The sequence below is a fragment of the Peromyscus leucopus genome, chromosome 4 (genome assembly GCF_004664715.2).
Source record: "Peromyscus leucopus breed LL Stock chromosome 4, UCI_PerLeu_2.1, whole genome shotgun sequence".
Taxonomy (NCBI): domain Eukaryota; kingdom Metazoa; phylum Chordata; class Mammalia; order Rodentia; family Cricetidae; genus Peromyscus; species Peromyscus leucopus.
This window is the reverse complement of record NC_051066.1, coordinates 101,232,891-101,255,299: the sequence shown is the minus strand read 5'-3', so window position 1 is coordinate 101,255,299 and position 22,409 is coordinate 101,232,891. Positions and strand designations below refer to the sequence as shown.

General features: G+C 44.3%; 1 protein-coding gene across 1 annotated transcript; it reads right to left on the bottom strand.

The window, feature by feature from the left end:
- Nucleotides 1–10,905: 10,905 nt before the first annotated feature.
- Dut (deoxyuridine triphosphatase) lies at nt 10,906–21,307 on the bottom strand. Its single transcript, XM_028858267.2, has 6 exons — nt 20,941–21,307; nt 19,236–19,327; nt 17,836–17,880; nt 13,049–13,123; nt 12,838–12,908; nt 10,906–12,628 (listed from the first exon to the last, which is right to left on the bottom strand). The coding sequence occupies exons 1-6, from the start codon at nt 21,090–21,092 to the stop codon at nt 12,572–12,574; spliced, it is 492 nt and encodes a 163-aa protein (XP_028714100.1). The 5' UTR covers nt 21,093–21,307; the 3' UTR covers nt 10,906–12,571.
- Nucleotides 21,308–22,409: the final 1,102 nt, after the last annotated feature.

Below are 22,409 nucleotides of genomic sequence, written 5' to 3'. Positions count from 1 at the left end.
AGATGGCTCAGCAGTTAAGAGCGCTCGCTGCTCTCCCAGAAGACCCAACTTTGATCCCATGTCAGGCAGCTCACAATTGCCTATAACTCTATTTCTACAGGATTTCTTTGCCCTCTTATGATCTTTGTGGGCACCCTCATACACATGACCAACATTAACAGACATGTACAAATAAATAAAAGTGAAAAGAAATATTTAAAGGATTCCTAAACAAAGCCACCACTGAGTGGTGGTGGTACACACTTTAATGCCAGCACTCAGGAGGCAGAAGCAGGAGGATCTCTGAGTTCAAGGCCAGCCTTGGTCTATAGAGTGAGTTCCAAGACACCCAGGGCTACACAGAGAAACCCTGTCTTGAAAACAAACAAATAAACACACAAAACCCAACTAGATTCCTAAACAATCTCAAGTGTGTTATGAAGCAGAGTGCTGTGTGGACAAGGGTTGCACGGTCCACTGCTCAGTGCTGTGCACAACACTGATGCTATTTCAGACTCAGCGGATGGACAGATACTTGGAGGCTTTTAAAGTAGAGAACAAGTAGCAAGTATGTTTCCTATTGATCAGCCTTATTTCATATTGATCAGCCTTTCCTTCTATTTTCTCTTAAGTGGGCAAATATTTAACAATTACTTGGAAATATGTCCTATGAGGGGCTGGAGAGATGGCTCAGCAGTTACTAGCCCTCACTCTTCCAGAGGACACGTTCAATTCCCAGCACCCACATAACAGCTCACAAGCATCTCTAGCTCCAGTTCCAGGGGAGCCAGTGCCTCTTCTGACCCCTTCAGGCACCAGGTAGGAATGTGGTACACACAGCTGCATGCAGGCAAACCACTCATACATATAAAATAGAAATAAATAAATCTAAATGCAAATTCATGTAGAGTAAAAACGTTTTAAAGCAATTTAAAAATATTTCCTACCCCATTACAAATATGAAGAATTTAAACAAAAATGTCAGAGTCTTACATTTGCATTAACGTGGTAAAACTGATCACAACACAAATTCACAAAGTATTTTCAGGTCCTTCGGCGATATGAAAAGTCTGAATTCAACCTCTCGATTCTTTACAAAATTCTTTACAAAGTTAGAATACACAACAAACTCCATTGATTCCAACAAGACAAGATTTGTAAGAACTTAATTGTATAACCTTGCAGTAATGATAAGGACAGTAGATTCTATCAAGCCTTTCTGGGGGAGCAGACTCTGGGCTAAGCATTTTGCAAAGAGGATATTTACTCTTTAAAGTTAATATCACAGCCAGGTGGCGGCCGGTGGCGGTGGCGGCGGCGGTGGCCGCCGTAAGCCTTTAATCCCAGCACTTGAGAAGCAGAGGCAGGCAGATCTCTGTGTTTGAAGCCAGCCTGGTCTACAGAGCGAGTTTCAGGACAGCCAGGACTACATACAGAGAAACCCTGTCTTAAAAAGCCAAATAATAATAATAATAATAGTAATAATAATAATAATAATGTCATAAACAATATAATTCTTTTCATTTTAACAAAAGCGCACACTGAAGCTAGCGAGGTTAGCTAGCTTTCTAAAATCTTCAATTAATGAAGGACAGGATTTGAATGCAGTCAGTCTGACGCTCAGGCCTGGCCAGCACCATTACCATTCTACAAGCTCAGACTGCCAGAAACTAACAAATTTTATAGTGGGTATTCATAGTTTTTTTTTTTTATTACTTGAAAGCTATTTCTTTTAATGAATGTTGGTTTTTACTTTAAAATATAATTTACATTTTATTATGTCACAGTATCACTTTTTATAGAAAGTAAAGACTGCAAAGTGTGTTATACTATATCTAACATTACCACACTTGATGTATTTCATATAAGGGGCAGACAGTTCGGCAGAGCTCTGCATCTGCTGTGAGAAATGTATGTGTTTGGTACAAATGAAGTAAATCCTCATAACACAATTCAAATCTCCTTGGATTTGGTTGTAGAAAAGAAGAAATACCTGGTGACTGGGAATGGTGACAGGAACCTTCACAAGAAGACTGAATTGAACAGCGCTGTTTCGGGGCAGTTTCATTCAGCTAGGATGATGGCTGACACATCTCCCATCTCCCTCACAGCTTGCTGTTACTCTGATCACAGCTCTTTGGTAGAAGAGGTTTTGTTTGTTTGTTTTTACAGGGTTTCTCTGTGTATCCCTGGCTGTCCTGGAACTCGCTCTGTAGACTAGGCTGGCCTTGAACTCAGAGATCCACCTGACTCTGCCTCTCAAGTGCTGAGTCTAAAGTCGTGCGCTGCCACCACTGTCCAGCTTGTAGAAGAGTATTTATTTCCAGGCTTAAGACCTGGTGGTAGGTCCTTTTCTCTACCAAGTCCTGCAGGTTCAGTTATTTGGAGTTTGGTTAGCTGAGACTTTCAGAAGAGCTGCATATGATTTTAAGAATGTATTCCCTGACAGCTTACAGTTGACCCCATCTCTTTTCTTCAGGCATAATTAGTTCTCAACATTTGGAGGCAAATAGTTTGTGGCCATCAATCTTTAAACTTAAGAGATGTCCACTACATTCTTATTGTTGAAATATTCACATTGAAAAAGAAAAGATAACCCAAAAGCTAGAGATACCAACTGCTTTTTAAATGGGGCTTTTGGTTTTTGATTGAGACTTTCGGTTGTTATGGCCTTATAGAACCCACTGGACAGTTCACCATGCTGGGTACTTAAAGAGCAGACAACAAAGGCCTTTCTTCCATTCTCTGACTTGAGTAGCATTGCAACCTTGGCCACAACATGGCTATTGGTTTTAATATATTTATAAACAATATATAAATATATTATATAAATATAAACAATATATTTAAAAGATCTCAGTAAAATGTCTGCAAATAAAAGCACCACATTTTGTACAGCCTAGCCAGTTGGGAGAATCAGAGGCCCAGCAGCAGCAGCCCAAGAGTTCACGGCATAATCATTTCAGTAACTTATTAAAAACAATTCCTATTTGTTGTTTGTGATGTTCGGGAGGGAGGGGGGGTCCCGCAGCGGGATAAAACAGGCTGACAATTCTTTCCCAGCTCCAATGCATCTGCATCGGGACACTTTTGAAGACTGGAACCCTGTGAGGCACGGAACTCTCTCACACTTGAGGTCCCAAAGTTTTGCAAGTCAAAAATGTTGGACATGCCAAAAACATCACGCTGCACACTACCAAATAAAAGAACACTGTTATTCTTACAAGGGAATGCTTGATGGGACGGGAAATAGGCAAGTCGGGGAAGTTTACTTAATACTGAGACTCATTTGACCATCATGAAGCCAAAATACAATGACAGCTTAAAAAAATAAACAAACAGCTGTTACACAAAACAAAACCACTGGGTACATGGCCTCCGCTGAAACTGGTTATTAGATTTTTTTTTATTTTATTTTATTTTTTTTTTTGGCAAATACAAGAAGTGGATAACCCCAGAAAACCCCCCGGGAAACTTCTAGAAGTCTTCTCTTACGTGTGCCACATGCTTTTCTCAGAGATCATGAAGATTAAAGTGGTTTTAATTTGTGGGTAGAAAGTTCAAACCAAGAAGACTCGTCTTAAAATGTTTCAAACAATTTCATTAAAGGGCAATCCTTTAAAAGTCATATTCTCTTTAAAATGGGCGGGGGTCCGGGTGGGGAGAAAAGAGAAAATGGAAGATGAGAGAAAATCTAGCCCTTCGGTACAATTTTCATTTTGTTTCAACACGGCAGGAGGGCAAGGCCTCTGGCTTCTCTAGGCCTTTTGAATGCCAGGAGTGATTATGCAAAGCCCACACCACCCAAATCTTTAAGGCCATAATCTCACTCTCTAATGACTCCTGCCTGCTTGCTCCCAAAAGTTGCTACATCTCATTGGCTGCCAGGTTTTGAATCCACTGGGAGTCTTCAATTTATAATTGCAAATACTTTTTCCCCCCCATCATTTTAAAATAAAAAACACAAACAACAGTGACATCTAGTGGGCGTCTGGGTTAGTAAAAGACTCCCGCGACAAGAATTTCAAGAATATCTTATTTTACAATTACTTAAAAATTTTCTTTCTCAAAAGCCTTTTCTTTTCCTAAAATGAAAAAGTATTTGATTTAAAAAAATGTCTGATACAGATGGCAAGTTGTGATTTTCTTTCCTTACAGAAAACATTCTTCTTTCCACAGACTATGAATAAGAACTTTCAAGATAAAGCACTAGAAATAGCTGAGGATTCTGTTATTGGACACTGGCGTTAGTGAGGGCGATCACCAACCCTGTAGGTGGGTCTGAAGACAAGGTGGCGTGGCAACCGCAGATTCCAGTTCATATGCCTTACGAGTTGACAAATCTAGCTCTACTTCAATTATTGCCCATCCTCAAATGCCATGGGAGAACCAGGGGAGTTAGCTGTCTGCTTTCCAGGCTGGTGGAAGCCTGTGCCAGCTTCACACATGACTAGATTAATGGGAGGCAGTGGAGATCTTGGTGGGGTTAGAATGGCTGAACCTGGCTCCTTTGAGAGTTTCAAGGTTCAAAAACTATCCTGGGGGATTCATACACTCGTGTCTGCCCACAGGATTGTGAAAGGGACAGAAAGGGAAATTGGTCACTAAGAAATTGAAAGATGGTGTTTAAATTCAGTATTTTCTTTCAAGAAAATGTTCAGCTGTAACCCAAATGCCAGCTGTCTACTCTCCCCCACGTCTTCAGGAATCTCCCTTTTTGTTGTTGGGTTTTTAATTTTTCGTTTTGTTTTTCCAAGACAAGGTTTCTCTGTGTGTAGCCCTGGCTGTCCAGCAACCCCTCTGTAGACCAGACTGGTCTTGAACTGAGAGATCTGCTTGCCTCTGCCTTCTGAGAGCTGAGATTAAAGGCGTGTGCCACCATCACCTGGCTAGGAATCTTTTTAATAACGTGCACACTCGCACAGGGCATAGGCTCTCCTGAAGCTCCCTACAAAACTCCTTGGATCTCCTCCCGATCTCGGCACTCACTGTCTGGATTCCCGGAGCTCTGTGCACCCAGAGCATTGTATGAAGTGTCACTTGTCTCTCTTCCCCCACTTTGACTGGAACCTAATTTTTTCCCTTCTTTTCATCCCCCTCCAAAGCACCACTGGTATGGAAAACAGTGATCGATGTGGCTGACTTGTGGGTAGGAGCAAGGAGCTACGGCACTAACGGCTCAACAGACAGATCAAAATGTCACCCGTGATGCTACGACGTGTGGGATTTGTTTCAAAATATGTGGGGAGGGGAAGGAGTGGGAGTGGGACATTATTAGAGTCACGCAGGGAAGCGATCACCTGCAGGGCCACTGGAACCATGGAAAGACATGGCACTTATGGGACCACTCTCACTTAGGCTTGGGGTTCCTCGAACTTTTTTGTTTGTTTGTTTGTTTTTTGAGACAGGGTTTCTCTGTGTAGCTTTGCGCCTTTCCTGGAACTCACTCTGTATAGCTCAGGCTGGCCTCGAACTCACAGAGATCCACCTGCCTCTGCCTCCTGAGTGCTGGGATTAAAGGAATGTATCACCACTGCCCGGCTTTCTTGAACATTGTTAAAGAAACAAGTCTCTTGGCACGACCCAAGGCAGGAAATTCTTCACTGGCCCTTCTCCCATCGGTTCCCTACCATGTCTGGAGGTCCCCTCTTTCATAACTGAGGAGTCCCTTAAAACTTCCTGCCTCTGCTTTTCAGGCTGCTCTTGGGCCCCATTCTAAGACGAAGGAGCTGATAATCACCCTTACCCTAAGGTTCATCCCAGGTTTGCAGACTATCTCCCTTAGGTAAAAGTAACCCTAAAAGACTCACACATGCTTTAAAAGGCCCCTCTCTTCCTGTGTTTTCTAATTCAAGAGCCCAGGATTGAGTCTTCCAAAAGTGGACATGAAGGACTGTCCCAGGGCAAAGCAGTCAGAAAGATAAGCTCTACAGAAGTCTTGAAGAGAAAGAACACATAGCAAATGGGCAATTATTTTACCTCCTTAACAAGATGATCAATATAGACACTCATGCTGGGCCCAAATAAAACAACCTTTAAAAGCCCACCCCTTAACCCTGCGGCCCTTTCCACTCACTATATCACAGCTCACACAGCCCTGGCTGACCTGGAAGCCTGGGGAATGAGTGCACAGGCAGGCCTGCACTGAGGGCTAGTGAGAGGCAGCCTCTCCATTCCTCAGCTTAGCTGGCCCCAGCACCTTTAACAGCGTTGTCTACTTGGAAAAAAAACACAAGGCCTTAGCAAAGGTCTGACTGAGATTGGGCTGTGGTTCCAACTCCCCAAAGGTGTGTTTCTCCACCAGAAACACTTTCTCCTTTCAAAATGTGCACAGAAGTGTGATCTCCCTCCGAACAGCTACCTAAATTAACACCAAGGTGAAAGCTGTTTCTGATAGATTCACAACACACCCCCACGGTTGGGCACTTCCGGCGGACCTAGACACTTCCGCCTAGCCAGTTCCGGGTCAAAATAGCCATTTCCGGGTCAAGGCGTCTCGGGTGACCAGGACCCCGTGGCTTTGCATGGTTGCGTAAGAGCGCGCAACGCAACCATGTGATCTATGCGCATGCGTGGAGTAGTCACATGGACCTGTGTATGCATGCATGCATGCGCCACCCAGCCTTTATAAGCCAGTGCCATATTCCGGCTTCCTTCTTCTACTCCATACACGCGTCACTTCCGCAGGCCTGAGTACTCGTCTGTCCTTTTTATCTCTAATAAAACTCTCGTTAGTGGATTCTGTCATGTTTCGTGACATTCGCAGGGTAAGAGCGCCGCCAAATAACTAACAGTTTCCACCTCCTCTTCTCTCCCTAAGGGGTAGGTGAGTGAGCTAGGGACTAGGGGGTGGGAGACTGGGCTTTCACCCGGTTTCTAAAATCTCCCTAAGCAACGGAAAAGTGGACATGCCACAGTTGGCATGTGTGATTGTCCCCAAATGCATGCACAAACTTTTTTTTTTTTTTTTTTTTTTGCCAGTACCGCTTTCTTACCCACTCTTCCCAGGAGACTGACAGTTTCCATTCCAGGGAGACTGGTAACATTCCAGGACAGAGCTGGCTGGCAGAGAGAGTTGGGCACAGGGATCAGTTAACTGAAACAAATGAAGACTTTCAACGCAACCTTCTGAAGCTTTATTGCCTCGTCATCAGACAGCTTCTTTGCTTTGGCTGTATATTGATTTTTTTTTTTTTTTTTTTTGGACTATGAAAAAGAGTTTCATTTATTCTGAGATCATCTCAGCCAACAGACAGCTTCTTTTCCGACTTGCATTATTTGGCTATTACAGAATCACCCCAGTCTCCCCCTGGCACAGGACCCTGGTGTGATGTTCAGCTTTTCCCGTCATCTCCCAGCATGCAGCTGTGGGGATTTTATTCCTATTTGCCTTTGCCTCCCACAATACACTTTCTCAGTTTCCGGTCACTTGTCCTGATTCCTCTACCACTTGTCAAAATAGCACCCCTGAAATGATCTGCTTCTCTAGGACGGTAAAAGAAACTCATTGAAAGCAGTTTGAGCTGGACTATGGTGGTGCATGCCTTTAATCCCTGCACTCAGGAGGCAGAGGCAGGAGGATCTCTGAGTTTAAGGCCAGCCTGCTCACAGAGAAGTTCCAGGACAGCCAGAGTAACTCAGAGAAACCCTGTGTTGAACTAAAAAGAAGAAAATAAAAAGCAGTTTAAGAATCAATGACCAGGTGTTTCAAAATGAGGAGCATTTGGGGTTTTTATTTCCTCTAAGTATAGTATCCTTTGTAGCTAGAGTTTTAAATGACAAAAATGGTCCTTCAGGTTCCTGCTTTGCAGAGGAAACTGCCAGACACTTTCTGCAGGACACAGAGAAAAGTGACTGAGAGACTCTAGGTCTGTGGGCTGAAAATGGATGTCCCAACATTGCAGAACTTTGGGTGACTGTCCAGGCAGCCAGATGTCTCTGTCTACTCTTGCAAGACTCCTGAAAGTTGCTTGCGTCCTTCTCCCATTTTTCAGGTAGTATTATAGTCTTCTGGGGTCTTTGATGTGGTTGAAGACTAGATAGTTATAATTTCCTCAGTTACGATAAAAGATAAGTTAGATATAAAACCTTAGACTCACAAATATAGGATAGACAGGATATCTTCTTTAATATTCTAACTAATTGTTTGATAATTGTTTTGTTATATGTAATTTTACTATGTTAAAGTTAAAACCTTCCTTTTTGAAAAAAAAGAAAAAGGTGAAGTGCTGTGGATGATTGACTGATAAATAAAACACTGATTGGCCAGTAGCCAGGCAGGAAGTATAGGCGGGACTAGCAGAGAGAATTGAGTAAACAGGAAGGCTGAGAGGAGGAGACACTGCCAGCCACTACCATGAATACCCACATGTAAGGTAAGCCACGAGCCATGTCGCAAGGTATGGATTTATAGAAATGGGTTAATTTAAGATAGAAGAACTAGATAACAAGAAGCCTGAGCCATTAGGCCAAACAGTTTAAATAATATAAGCGTCTGTGTGTTTATTTTGTAAGTGGGCTGCGGCACTGCCGGGGCTTGGCAGGAGCTGGAGAAGAATTCTCCAGCTACAATCCTTTTTAACAGTGAATGAGGCTATGGAAACACATTTTTGTCTTACTTCCCTCCCTTTGTGATAGCTGCAAAGCTTGTACGTGTATAGTGTGATATAAGTCGTCTTCTCTTTGATTCAGTGTTCATCTCATTGGAAAGTGGGGTTCACATCACCTGTGGAAGGGGGAAGGGATATCAGACCCAGGCAAGAACCCAAGGCCAGCATCACTACTCCTGCCCTTGGGCTAGCATCCCAGGGTCACGATTGCTGCACTTGGGCTAGTATGGAAACAAGCACACCTTGGCTTTCCCTTGTTCATTTGTAACCTCCCACTGTTCAAAGTTGTCTTGGGTTCATTCATAAGCATGGTTTTGGTTTCTGTCCATTTGCAGCCATCTTTCTTTGGTCAGTCCCTGCTCATGATATGGCTGCCAATGACAGCCTAAGTGAGTTGTCAGGCATTAGATTAGTCCTGGTGTTCAGCCCCAGTGATCTGTCTAAACCTCTTCCATGGCTTCACAGCTGGCCGTAGCTTCCCTGGCATTGTGTCCCCTCCAGGGTAGCCCTGCAAAATACCACTGAAAACAAGATATTCTACACATATTTAGTCTGGTTTACTTTGACTTTGCCATTTTCTGATCACGTCACTTGTTTTCATAGCACAATCATATACTTCTATTTGCCTCTCTGCACCACTCTTTCCAGGTTGGCCTCAACTTTGTGAGATCTTCCTGTCTTCGTGAGTGTTGGATCTCAGTTGTGCATCTCAATACACTCGTTTAAACTCTACTCTCCTGGGATGATTGCTACCAGTGACCAAGAGCTTTTGGCTGTGCATGATGTTAGCTACACCATCTCTACATTTCCTAGTGATATTCATCTTTATTTTACAGATTCAATATATTAAATGCTGACCATAGGGTCACAGGGGTAGTGTGACAGTTCATTACCTTAGTTGTCTCATTTGTATCATCTAATAAAAGGCCAAATTATAGTGAATGCCATGTTAGCACCCATACACTACAAACGGAAACATGAATGGATTTTGACCCCCAAATTCAGCCTTACTTTAGAAAGCTGCCACTAGGTGGCAGCATTTTGCCATGGTCACAGTCTGGTGTTCATAAAAGCTGGGACCTACCCAGACATGAGACATATTCTCTTTATGATTAAAAAACCCGGAGAACTGGAAGTTTATTGAATCTTTTTAGTAAGAGCCTAACTTAACTTTGGATGTAAAGTTCCCCATTTCAATTTTCTATGTTTTTTCAAAACTTAAGATACATTTTCCATCCATATTAAAAATACTCATAAGAACTGGCTCAGCACAGCCCTCTGATTTCACCTCGAATGGTTCCTAAGGCCCCCTGAGGTGACATGAGCCACAGACATCAACAGAGATCCCAGCTGCAGCTGGACCACAGACCCAGACATGGCTCTTGGTAGCAGCTTGGGCCAGGACGACATCCTAGTTCTGGATGTTAGCACTTGCTACTCAGGTAGGGATGGCTCTGGTGGCCTCATGGCCTCCAGACACCAATACCTCAGGCTGCAGTCCCAACCCTGGGCTCTTATGTGACCTTTGGTGGCAATATGGGACTCAAGACTTGAGCACAGATCCCAGTCGAGGTAGGACCATGACCCCAGACATGGTCCTCTGCAGCAGCTTTATCTGGAACTTACCATTGGAGGCCCTGGGAAAGAGGCTCTGTCTCTTGGCAGCACCGCAGAGGAGAGCTGGGCCCTGCTCTCAGGAGAGATGGTCCCGCCCCTCACTGCAGGTGAGGAGGCATGGGCCCTGGGGAGCTGACTCCACTGCTCACCTGAGATGGAGGACTCCAGTGGCCAGGACTGACCAGTCTGGTTACCATCCAGGCCCACAGCCAGGCCTTGGGTTGACCCACCCTAACATCTACCCCATCTAGAACCTCATGAAGGGACTGGTCCTGTGGAACAATACCCGCAGGATCTCCAAGACTCAGGGCGGCCACAGGATATCCCAGAGGCCTTGAACCAGACCAGTGACTCATGATTTGTTAGTAAAGCTGATAGGACAAAAGGGTATATACGAAAGTGTGTGTGTGTGTGTGTAATAGATATATATATCACCGAGGTCACCAATGCCACCAGGATGAATGAAGAGCTGTTGGAGAGTAGGGAAAGGGGAAGCCGAGAGTTTTTGTTTGCTTGCTTGCTTTTTTTCTTTGGAGTGGGGAGGTGCTGCAAGGGTGAGGGGAAGATATGGGGGGACTGGGAGGTAAGGGGGGGGCGGCACATGTGAAACTCCCAAAGAATCAATAAAGAAAATTTTAAAAAAATCAGAGGAAAAAAAAAAACTCATAGGAAAATGCAGTTTAAAAGGCACACATAAAAGTTTAATCTTTTTTCTTAGCCATTTTTAATCAGTTTATAGACAATACAAAAAGGAAAAAAAAACTTACCAACTTCAACAGGCAAAAATAAGCAATATTTTAGAGTGTGTTTTCCTAGAGATTTATATTTTTAAAAAAGTTTTACATTTGTGTGTGTGTCTGTATCTGCATGTGTCCATGTGCCCAAGGAAGCAAGAATGTGGCACTGGGTGCCTCAGCAGGAGTTAGATCATGACCAGTAACGACTATGGCATCTGCCCCACCCCCATAAACCCATCTGAAAATTAGGACCCAAACACAATGATCTTTTTAATCAAAACTTGTCTATGATCTTATATAGGTACTAGACTTATTCCATGAGATCTGCTAAATTAAAAAAAAAAAACAACAACAACACAAACTTCCCAATTTAGCCATATAGTGTCAAATAAACACCTTTTAAAGTTTTTCATACACTTTGTAAGGGATCTCTAAAACTGTCAGTCCATGCCTGTTCTTTTTCACTTAAAAAGAGCAACATGAGAACATCTGACTATACAGCCAGCCTCCCAATGGGAAGTCCTGAGCACACGAAGTTTACTTTCTGTTTGGGGAAGATGCCCTGCCACGCCCCTTAGGATGATAGAAAAGAGAGCATTTCTCAGCTAAAATGATCAGGTTGGTTACTGAGAGTGGGGGTGGGGGAGTATAATTTACACCAACAGGAAATGCCTGAACTGTCCAGCCAGATTACAGTGTTACCATTACTAATACTAAACTTGACTTGATCTTTAAGATTTCTATTCTATCACTACCTTAAGGCTACAGTGCAGGCACAGAGTAGGGCTGTGAGGGAGAATAACCAGAGCGGCAGATAATGCAAAGCAAACACCGGTCCTCTTGGGCCAGGGAACTGTGGGATGTGGCAAGGCAGGGAAGAGACCCCTCCCCCATCACACAGGCAGTGAAGCAGGAAGACCAGCTGAGCTGCCGACAAGCAGGTTGTGCTGCTAAGTTCAGGGCTTTAGGTACCTGAGTCATTTCTGTTCCTGTCTGTCACCCCTCCCCCACACTCCTGTACACTCACTGGCTCACCAGGTTGTATTTAGTGCTATCCTCACTCGAGTCTAGGGGGTTCCCAATCCAGGGTGATGAGTGAGTGAGTAGACCTTACAGTGCCAGTCACACAGCACCAAAGCAGAAAAGAACAAGGAGTAACTGACACCGACCCCTTCTTCAGACAGCATCTCACAGTAGCCCTGGCTGGCCTAACTCAGCAACCCTCCTGATTCAGCCTCCAAGTGATGTTACAGCCCTGGGCCATGCCTGACCTCCTTATGGTTCTTTAGTCAGCATATGTAAAAAAAGTATCTGCTAAAGACTTCAACTTTATTGAATAAAAACAAAAAACAAAAAAACCTTACAACCAAGAAAGCAATTAGAGCAAAGCCAGTACTAGGACTATAATTTAAATAATGCAATAGAAAAACTCAATTGTAGACTTCTTTTTACCAAGTCTGCATGTCAGCGCCAGCCCCACAATGCAGATTTACGGGTGACCACCAATCGCAGAAGAGAAAAGTTCCAATGTGATGTAACAAGTCCTCCTTCCTGTGTCCTAGAACATGAAACACTAAAAACTAAAGCTCCTCTTTGCAGTTGAAACAGCGAAATACTTGAAGCACATTTTTAATTCTTTCCAGTGGAGCCGAAGCCTCCTGAGCCCCTTTCAGTGACATCCAGTGTCTGAAGAAAGACAGGAGGAAGGCAAGCCAGTCAGTGTCACCGCCTCTGTACAACTCCCAAACCCTCTGTCCTGACCGGATCACCGCTACCATCCAAAATGCTGCATTCATCCAGATGAAAAACACTTACTGGTCCCCAACATTCCCAAGCATCCCTCCTCTCCACTTATGGCCCACTACCCAGTCTTACTCAGCGCTCACACCACTTACTTCAACTTCTTCTAAGTCCGGATAGAAGATCCGTTCACAAATGAGCTGTGCAATCCGATCACCTTTTTTTACTTCAAAGAAAAAACAAAACACAGATTATTATTGATATTTATTGATGTATTTTTCTATTCTGACTTATTCAATGAGAACTGGGGTCAGTTTTAGGCAACTTAAAATTTACTATATATGGAAATGTATATATTTAACTCACCTTCAAACTTCTCTTTTCCAAAATTAAACAGCACAACACCAACATTTCCTCTGTAATCTTCATCTATGACACCAGCTGGAGGAAGGAATAATGTTTTTTGATTTATGCCATCAGAATATCAGGTGTTTTAGATGATCTCAAAACCACTTTTTCAAACTTTTCCCAAACTTTCTCAAATTCTTATACCCCACAAAGTGAATCTCACTTAGGTCCTACTTGGTTTGAGAATAAATGATATTACTAAAATACAAGAATTTAAAAAGCATGTCCCAATTTTCCATCCTGAATGCTTATCAATCAGTGAGCATTTCATACTTCAAACTGAGTGGAGCAATTATCATCTCCAACCTCACAGCTGACTCTCAGTCCATATGCTAAACAAACTCAGAGAAAAAGAGCTGGGCTTTGAAAGTCTTTTCTGGCAACAGCTTCCATGATATTCTGATTAAATCACAGAGAAACAACACTCCGAAGCCTGGTGATCTGCAAGGGAAAAGCCAGGGTGATAAGCTAAGCAGCAAGCAGTCTTGCAGCTATTAGAATATTCCACTAGCATCAGAAAATGGGGCAGAACTGCCGTTTATTATTTTTCTTTCAAGTCAAAGCACTGTCCGTTTTAAAACCACGGCAGTTCAGTAAACACTGGCTGGTAAGCTTAATGAGTTGTTGTTGCTGGAACAGCACACGTGCGTGTGGCGGTCAGAGGACAACCATGGACGTAGGTTCCTGCCTTCCACCATGTGGGTGTGAACTCATTTGGCTTGGCGGCAGGCACCTTTACCTGACAGGCCATCTTGCCGGCCCAATTTTATCTGTTTGATATTATAAAATTAAATAGATTCTTACAGGAAACCTGAGCTAGGTCCTTGCCATGGCTCAGAAGATACAGGCCCCAGATTTGCCCCCAGCCGTCCCTGAGTCAGGAACTTGATGTGTTTACACAAGCACAGATAATGTGGCTAACAGCCCTCCGTTTCTGTTTTTAACATGGAGATCTAATACAGATGTCAAAGGCAGTTCATTCTGTCTAGACTAAGGGAGAGTCTATTTTTTTCCAGTAGAATGGCAACAAACCTTTCACCAATCCAAATGTTATATGAGGTTGCCTTTATTAGCAGTTTATTAGTTTAGTCCTTAATGCTCAGGAAGAGCTGATAGAAGGATTGGGCCAGCTGTTTTCATACTCTTTAGAGGAAGGTTAGTTAACTGCAGGAATAATGCAGCTTGCACTCAACAAGGAAACTCCTTAGGGTAAGAGCGTGTTTTTCCACGTTGGAATGAATGACCACAGAGGACTGGAGAATTTCCACTGTGGAAGACCTTTGAGGCACAGACTAATAAGCATATCGATTACAAATGAGTCTGTAAAGATAACCCAGACTGACTTCTAAATTCTTTTGGCTGTACTTTATTAGGAAACTATTAAATTACTCAAAACAAATATCACTATGCACAAGGTAAAAACCAGTATTACAGTAATAAAGTTTATAGAAGTAATTAAATTACTTTAATTCTTCCACTCCAAAGAATCAGTTATTCATTGAAACAGCATAAATTCTAGTGATTCCTTTTAGATATGTACATAGAAGGGAAGTTTCAGTATCTCTATGCAGAGAGTATCTTACATGCATAACACCAAACATCCATGCTGCTTTCATGGTTTTTCTATGATACACAAAACAACTCTTGATGTACATTATTAGTGTTATCTCAAGTAAGTCACAAAGAACTTTCCTGGGTCAAAGGATGGACACATATAAGTACTGCTAGATAATCGCAAAAAAGAGGCACAGCCATTCCAACTTCCAGCAGCAAGCAATATTTGAGTGTCTATGTATGCTCAGACCAGATGGCAGCCATCTTTTAATTACTGGCCAATATGATAAATAAAAAAGACATTCCATGGCCTTACTTTTCATTTCCCTATGGGTGGACATTTTTCTTTCCATATGTACAACTTGCATGTCATACATGTTTCTGTATTTTTGTCTATTTTTAATGTGTTTTTAGTTGCAAATATAGTAATTACATACTCACACACACATATACACTTCCGTTGTGTGTCTGTAAAGTTCTCCTGTTGAGAGTATTCAAATAGCTAGGTGTCTTGAATCCTACAAGGCCAGGTCATTTTAAATGCTTGGAACATGAAAATGTGAAAATCTTCTAGCAAGCAAATAAACCAAAACAATGTTGGCCACAGTAGCAAAGGCCTACAATTCCAACTATCTGGGAAGCTGATGCAGAACAACAGCCATGTTCAAGGCCCACCTGGTAACTTAATGAGATTTTGTCTCATGAAGATGTGAAAAGAGGAGCTGGAGACACCATCCAGCAGTTAAGAACACTGGCTGCTCCTGCAAAGCTGAGTTCAATTCCCAGCACACACAGGGCAACTGCAAATAAAGAGAGGACTAGAGAAAAGGGGTGGGGGTGAGGGGGAAAACTTGTGTGAGTTCTTGGGTTCAATCCTAGTACTACTATTACAAAAAAAGAGAGAGAAAGAAAAGGGCAAGCAAACAAAACCCCATAGACTGATCTTCTCTGCATAAAGATTAATGCATTCTACCATCTCTTCATGAAAGTGCACTGAGCATCTTGGAAAGCTATCACTGGAAAAACCAGGCACTGGAACTGGCAGTGGTTAATCGACTTCAGGCAAGGTTTTCTGTGTCAAGACTTTGGCATGTCATTGTTGGAAACCTCTTTACTGAGAACGCTCCACACCTACCAGATGTGAATTCAGAACACAATCTTGCACAGTCAACTTTTCCTTTTGACCCTCACTTCCAGCCCCAGGCTTCTAATAGCATCTCCCTTCAGTTGCCAACTATGATAAACTTGTACCTAACAGAAATTTCTTAGATACTCTGCATCCAAGAACATACCACAATGTGATTTTATGAATAACCTCATAGCAACCACCAGGAAAACTAACTTTCCAACTACATGATTTTCCCCCAGACAGTTGTTTTAAGCAGAGTAAAATTTAGAAACAAAGTTGGAGCGGAAAAAAGTTTCCACATAAAAAAATCCGTTACACCGTAGAAGACAGAATTGTTAACTTGAATTAATGTATGTGCCAAACACTGCTGGATGCTCCACACACATAACATAGCTCTCATACCCCTCAGAGGTAGGCACATTAATTTCTATTATACAGATGAGGACTGTCCCTTTAAAAACCCTTTGAAATTTCACTAAAAATATAAAATCTTTTATAACTTTAACTTAGATAATTAGTATCTCCCAAGTGACTATATTTGAGTTAGTAAATTTTTTAACTTTTATTTTATGTGTATGGATGTTTTGCCTGCATAGATGTCTGTGTACCACATACATTCAGTGCCTGAGAAGGTCATAAGAGTGTCAGATACCCCAGAACTGGAGTTACAGACAGTTGTGAGCTGCCATGTGGATGCTGAGAATTAAATCCAGGTCACCTGGAAGAACAGTCAGTGCTTTTAACTGCTGAACCATCTCTCCAGCCTGGAAAAAATAGTTTTGAAAATTAAATGTACTCACTAAGTCCTGGGAATTCTCAATCCAAGACAGGACTGTAAATATCACCCTCGGGCTACACAGAACAGAGGAACTATTTTGGGATATCTGCCTTGTCCCACAGCACCACCTAGTGACACCATGGGAGATAACAGTACTTTCCAAAACAGGAGGCCAATGGGTAGGCAGGTCTGGCTGGGCAGCCAAGATTCATCATGTACTTAATTAACCCCCACCACAGTGGCACAGAACAGTAAATACAGGACAGTGAGGGGATGGGGCAGTTTTTAATTCCACTGGTGAGAACAGTGTTATTAGAAACACATTTCTAAGCCAGTTTTCTCATTAAAAACAAAAGCAAAAAACCCAAAAATCCTCTTGACATGTTTCTGTAAAAATGGCTACAAGACAATCTAACATACCTATATATCTGAGGGTCAGTGTCTCTGGCGTGAAATACTGGATTAATACAATGAAAGGTCAAGATTTTGGCCCTAAATCAGTGAAGTTATGTGCCCTAATAAGAGATCAGAAACAACATAACCCTATCAGGAGGGCCTACAAAGATGGCTCAGTGATTAAAAGCTGCTCTTGCAGAGGACCCCTAGGTTCAGTTAACAGAACCTTCATGGCAGCTCACAACCTTCTGTAACTCCAGGTCCAGAGGATGATGCTCTCTTCTGGCCTCCAAAAGAACCAGGCATGCACACAATGCATCTATACACAAAATGCTTGCATATACTAAATAAATACACATATAAGAATCCTGTCAGGAAAGTGAAGATTCTTTACATATAGAGGCACAGTTAGAAACCCTGTAGCAAGGACGGCTACCACATCACACTGTCACAAAGGTAACAAGAGAAACAGGTGTCACTGAAGACACTTTTGAGAAATATAGAAAAGCACCATATTTTGTCCTCGCACTGTGGGGGAAAAGTACCTTGCTACATTTTGCAAAATGTTTAAGTATGGCCTTTCTTCCAAAGCTAAAAAAATTTTTATAAGCTAGATCTGTCTTTCTAGAACCTTTGACTTATTAGTTTAGCAAACTATAACTCAATAATCACAAAAGGTTTTCCTAGGCTAAGAATCAATTCTGCACTAAATACAGATTACCAGTACAGCAAGATGTAAAATACCATGCATTTCATGGAATATAATCAGTAGAGATTAGACATTATCAAATAGCATCTGAAACTATAGCATTATTGCCTATTCGGACTTAGAAATTCCTAGAGGTAAAGATACTACAAAATTACATAGAATAAAGAAATAAGTGTTACCTCCTACATCTATGAAGTATTTTACTGCCAAGCCAGAACGTGGAGCTAAAAACAAAATTGGAAAACAGTGGTTATTTTAAATGGTAAGGGGAAATAGATACATTATTTTTGATATAACTTAAGTACCATAGTCTCCTCTAAGATTTCTATTGTCACCTTAACTTCAGCGGATCACTCTTAAAGAACATATTTACCATACAATACCACCAAAGTTGGAAAGACTACTTTAGAAAAACCCAATGCCACTTTAATTCAAAACAAACCCAAAGCCCAGCCACATGACTGATGTGTAGCACAGAGGTGAGCAATGGATTGCTAGGATGAATTGGAAAGCGAACAAGTCCAGCCCAATCTGAAACCTTCTGCTTAGTGTTTATATTAACTTATTATGACGTGTGTGTGTGTGTGTGTGTGTGTGTGTGTGTGTGTGTGTGTATGTGCAGGTCAGGAGACAACTCTGTGGACTGTTTTCCTTCTACATGTGGGTCCCGGGATCAAACTGAGGTCACAAGGCTTTCAGAACAAATGCTTTTCTCACTGAGCCATCTTTCTGGCCCAACTTGTAGTTCAAGATGGGAGAGCTGACTGCAAATCCTAGACAGAAGAAGGAATACCTCAGAGCTTAGCAGAGAACCTTCTCATTATTCAGGTTAAGAGACATGTTTGCATGGAACATGAGTGAGTAATGGCCAGCGCTCTAATATCAGTGAACTATCTATAGAATTTCATCAAAAATTAAACTCTCCTGTACACTTTTTACTCTAGAAACGGGGAAAACATTTTATAGCTCAAACTTGCTGACCCAAGCCTCGGGTCTATCTCAATAATCCCGCTATCTAGTCACCACGCTTCCGAACAATCTAAAGCAGGCGCTTTGTCAATGAGCACTATCTCTTCTGAAATGTTCTCTCATTCCATCTCTTTGCTTTCCTGCTCTGGGACCTTAAAAATATAGTTGGTGATGCCACGGACCAGCAGAACCCATTTTCCTCTTTTAAGGGCCAAAGCAGTAGAGGTTCTACACACACATAACAAGAGTGTTAGTCCAGGTCTCTTATCTGAGGAAGAGTCTTGGTCTTTTCCTACTATTTAGTTTGAGGTTACAAAAAGCATTTATGTTCTTGACAAGTTTTGAATTCCCTCTCTAGACAAGTGACATGCCCCAGAAAAATTCAACCCAGACTCATAGCCCTTCTTTCTCAGCCATAACTGACACACACACACACAAGTGCTTCTCACTCTAATCTCCACGACCCAGAACAAGGCAAGGCCTCTCTACCTTAGAACACAGGCAAAGCATCAGCTCCTCACTTGGTGCCCACACGACACTAAGATGATGAAGGTTCCTCCCCATGAAGGACAGGCATGACAAATAGTCACCTGTTTCTTAAGTCACTCACCTACTCTTCCATAGCAGCCGGAAGGAACAGCTATCTGAATGTCTGTTTTCACAACGGCTTTCTCCATGGGTGGTACGGTATAATCATAGGCACTAAAAAGACATTAAATGAATTATTTATTAAGCTTTTCCTTTCTTCAAGACAGGGTTTCTCTGTGACAGCCATGGCTGTCCTGGAACTCTCTTTGTGGACCAGGCTGGCCTTGAACTCAGAGATCCTCCTGCTTCTGCCTCCCATGTTCTGGGATTAAAGGTGTACGCCACTACCACTTTATTAAACTGCTTTTAACATTCTTTGCTACGATAATGCCTGTAAAATGTATTCAAACATGGCCATCACTTCATATAAACTTGGATCCTATAAACAATCATGACAAATTCCTAACTCATCTAAAAAAGCTTCCACAGAAAGTAGTATTTCCTTTTAGCTTTAAAAAGACGGCTTTAGAGTGGAGGTGGTGGCACACACCTTTAATCCCAGCACTCAGGTAGAGAGAACTCAGTGAGCACCAGGCTATCCCAGAAGTACAAGGTAAGATGGGGGGAGGGCGTGTGCAGGGGGAGGGTGTATATGGACACAGCTTAGCTAACAGTTCTCTGAATTGGACAGTGGAACAAGGAGATGTCTACACTGTCGCTGCTGTATGTTTGGGGAATTAGCACGAGGGGCAGAAAAGCAGACAGAATTCACTAACTTTCTGGAAATAAAATGAAAAGCCAAGCTATCGGGCAAAGAACAGCTAACACTCACTAGGCCCTCTCCACGCCAGGCCCAGTTCTAAGAACCTGCAAATACATAGGGACCCATCTTATTTTTGCACCGATTCTCTTGAATGAGGGTGACCCTGCAGAAGACCAGGGTAAGACAAACACTGCAAGAGGCTGAGAGGCACTCCTTCTTAGGCAGATCAACAAGCCTCCCAAGCTAGGGCCGTGAACTTCGGTGGCTGGGGAGGAAACAGTCACTCACTCAGAGCAGCTCCTGGGCATGGACACTGCTGAGAACCCATTTCCGAAGGTCCACCTGCCAAAGGCTGCTACAGTCTCTATTACTGCAGCTCCCTTCCGGATAAGAACTTCAGACTTTGCAATGAGCAGCACTGGAAGGTACTCTGGAGGCCTGAATTCAGTCTGGTAGAACTAACTGTACGATAGCTCCATTTCTTCACATGGTATTTGCACTCCTCATACAAGAGTCACTTCCAAGGCACAGAAAACACCAGCTTATTTACAAGATGGACAAAATATCTAGTATCTCTCCCAAGATTCGCCATGCTAGATGCATACACACGGATCATCAGGCTTAGTAACCATGGCAGGTGCTTTTACGCTGAGCCATCTCACTAGACTGGGACCCGCTTGAAGTCCCCAGACCTTGCACGGGATGGCTGTATAGAGACGCAAGCAGCGCCACAGATCCCTTTCCTAGACCCCTACGTAGCTTTCCTAACGTGCACACTGCAGACGGTCACCCCTCTGTCAAGAACAAGCCTTGCTCACCGGACCTTCCCCCTTGGAAAGGGTGGCGTGCACGCTGCACAGTACTGCTTTGGACATGTCAGCCGTTTAGTTTCCTTCCGCCCAAACCCCTGCTGGGTCTGCTTAAGATGAACTGTTAAACGTTTGTTTCTGCGAGAACGCGGCGGAGCCACGGCTGCAGCAAGGCTCGGGTGTTTGCATCCATACAGCCCGGCCGTGGCTCTCACCTGTACAGGTCGTAGCCCGCGGCGCGCGCCGACCCGCGGGTGGGAGCCGTGGCGTGCTCCGAGAGCCGCACGAAGCGCAGACAAGCGCCGTCCTCGGCCCGAGCCCGCTTGCTGACGGAGCCGGCGGCGGCGGCGTCTTCCGAGCAGGGCATGGCGGCGAGCGGAGAGGAGCCGAGAGCGGTACGGAGCACGGGAAGGAGAGCAGAGGGCAGTGAGCAAGCGGAGCCCGCCAAGCCGAAAATAAGCTCCCGCCTGGACGAGCCCACCGCGCGGCCCGGGGGCGCGGCCTTCCGCAAAGGGCTCGAGCGCGGCCTAGCGGAGGCACCGAGCGCGCCGGGCTCCCCTGCTCGGGGACCCCAGTGGACCCGCTCCCGCGCTCGGAGCCCGCCCGCCCGCCCAGGCGCACGGCTACCTGAGCAGGCCCAGCCTCCCCCACCCGCGCAGCACGCGCTTCCTCCCGGCGTCCTCCTTCTTCTTCACCAACGCGCACGCTCCTCCCTCCCCGGCTTCCCCACCCCAACCGCCACCCGCGCGCGCGCCCCCCCCCCGCCCCGGGCCGGGACTTCACCGGCTCGGTCGCCGCTTCGGCTCTGCGCCGCCGGCGGGAGCGCGCGCGCGGAGAGCCGAGCCCGCAGGAGGCAGCGGCGCCCCGGGAGCGCTCGCACGCCCAGGAGCAGCATGGCCGGTCCCTCCCGGGGCCGCGGGCCGGCGCTTTAGGCCCCCGCAGGCCCTGAGCCCGCTGCCCCGCCCCGAGCTCCGCCTAGCTGCCTTCCTGCGCGCCGGTCCTCGCCCCGACGTTCCGGGGCGCAAACAAGAGGCCCCTTGCCGTCTACAAACGGACGGGCAGAACGTTTTTAAGTCTCTCGTCCTCTGCCAAAGCCTACGGGAGATCCCGTGGCTGGAGGTCAAAAGATTCTTTGACTTTACAAAGGGGATAATTAAGGAACTCAATAGACTCCCCGGTTTTGTCAGGGGTATACCGCAAACACATGGAACTCAGGTTGTTGACGAAGTTTGACTTCCAGAGTAAGTAGAAGGCCCAAGGCGCTTTTACAGAAATGCCAACTAAACATGTTAGGGGATCATCGCCATTTCCATGCCTTTTCTATAGGCCAGTGCGCTCGTCTGGTGGGTGTGCAACAAACACACTTGCTTCCTGAGGCTCTTTAAAGAATCTGTCGTTAGCCAGGAGGTAGTGCCCACGCCTTGGAGGCAGAGCCAGGTGGATCTCTGTGAGTTCGAGGCCAGCCTGCTCTACAGAGCGAGTTCCAGGACAGCCAGGACTGCTACACAGAAAATTCCTGTCTCGAAAAACGAAAGGAAGAGAAAGAAAAAGAAAATCTGTGGTTGTGCGAGTGCATGATGTGTATGTGTGGTCCTGCAGGCCATGCAGGGTGAGGTCAGCTCCTCTTCCTCCTTCCACATGTAGGTGGGTTTAGAGGTGGCCCTCTGGTGGCCAGGCTTCAGCA

Bases quoted from the DNA above. Each gene is read 5' to 3' on its own strand.
- Dut (XM_028858267.2), bottom strand. From the start codon at position 21,092: ATGCCCTGCTCGGAAGACGCCGCCGCCGCCGGCTCCGTCAGCAAGCGG. The intron at 17,881-19,235 runs GTGAGTGACTTA...TTTTGTTTTTAG, and splicing joins CGGCTGCTATGGAAGAGTAG to CTCCACGTTCTGGCTTGGCA. The intron at 12,909-13,048 runs GTGAGTTAAATA...TTTTCTTTGAAG, and splicing joins TGGAAAAGAGAAGTTTGAAG to TAAAAAAAGGTGATCGGATT.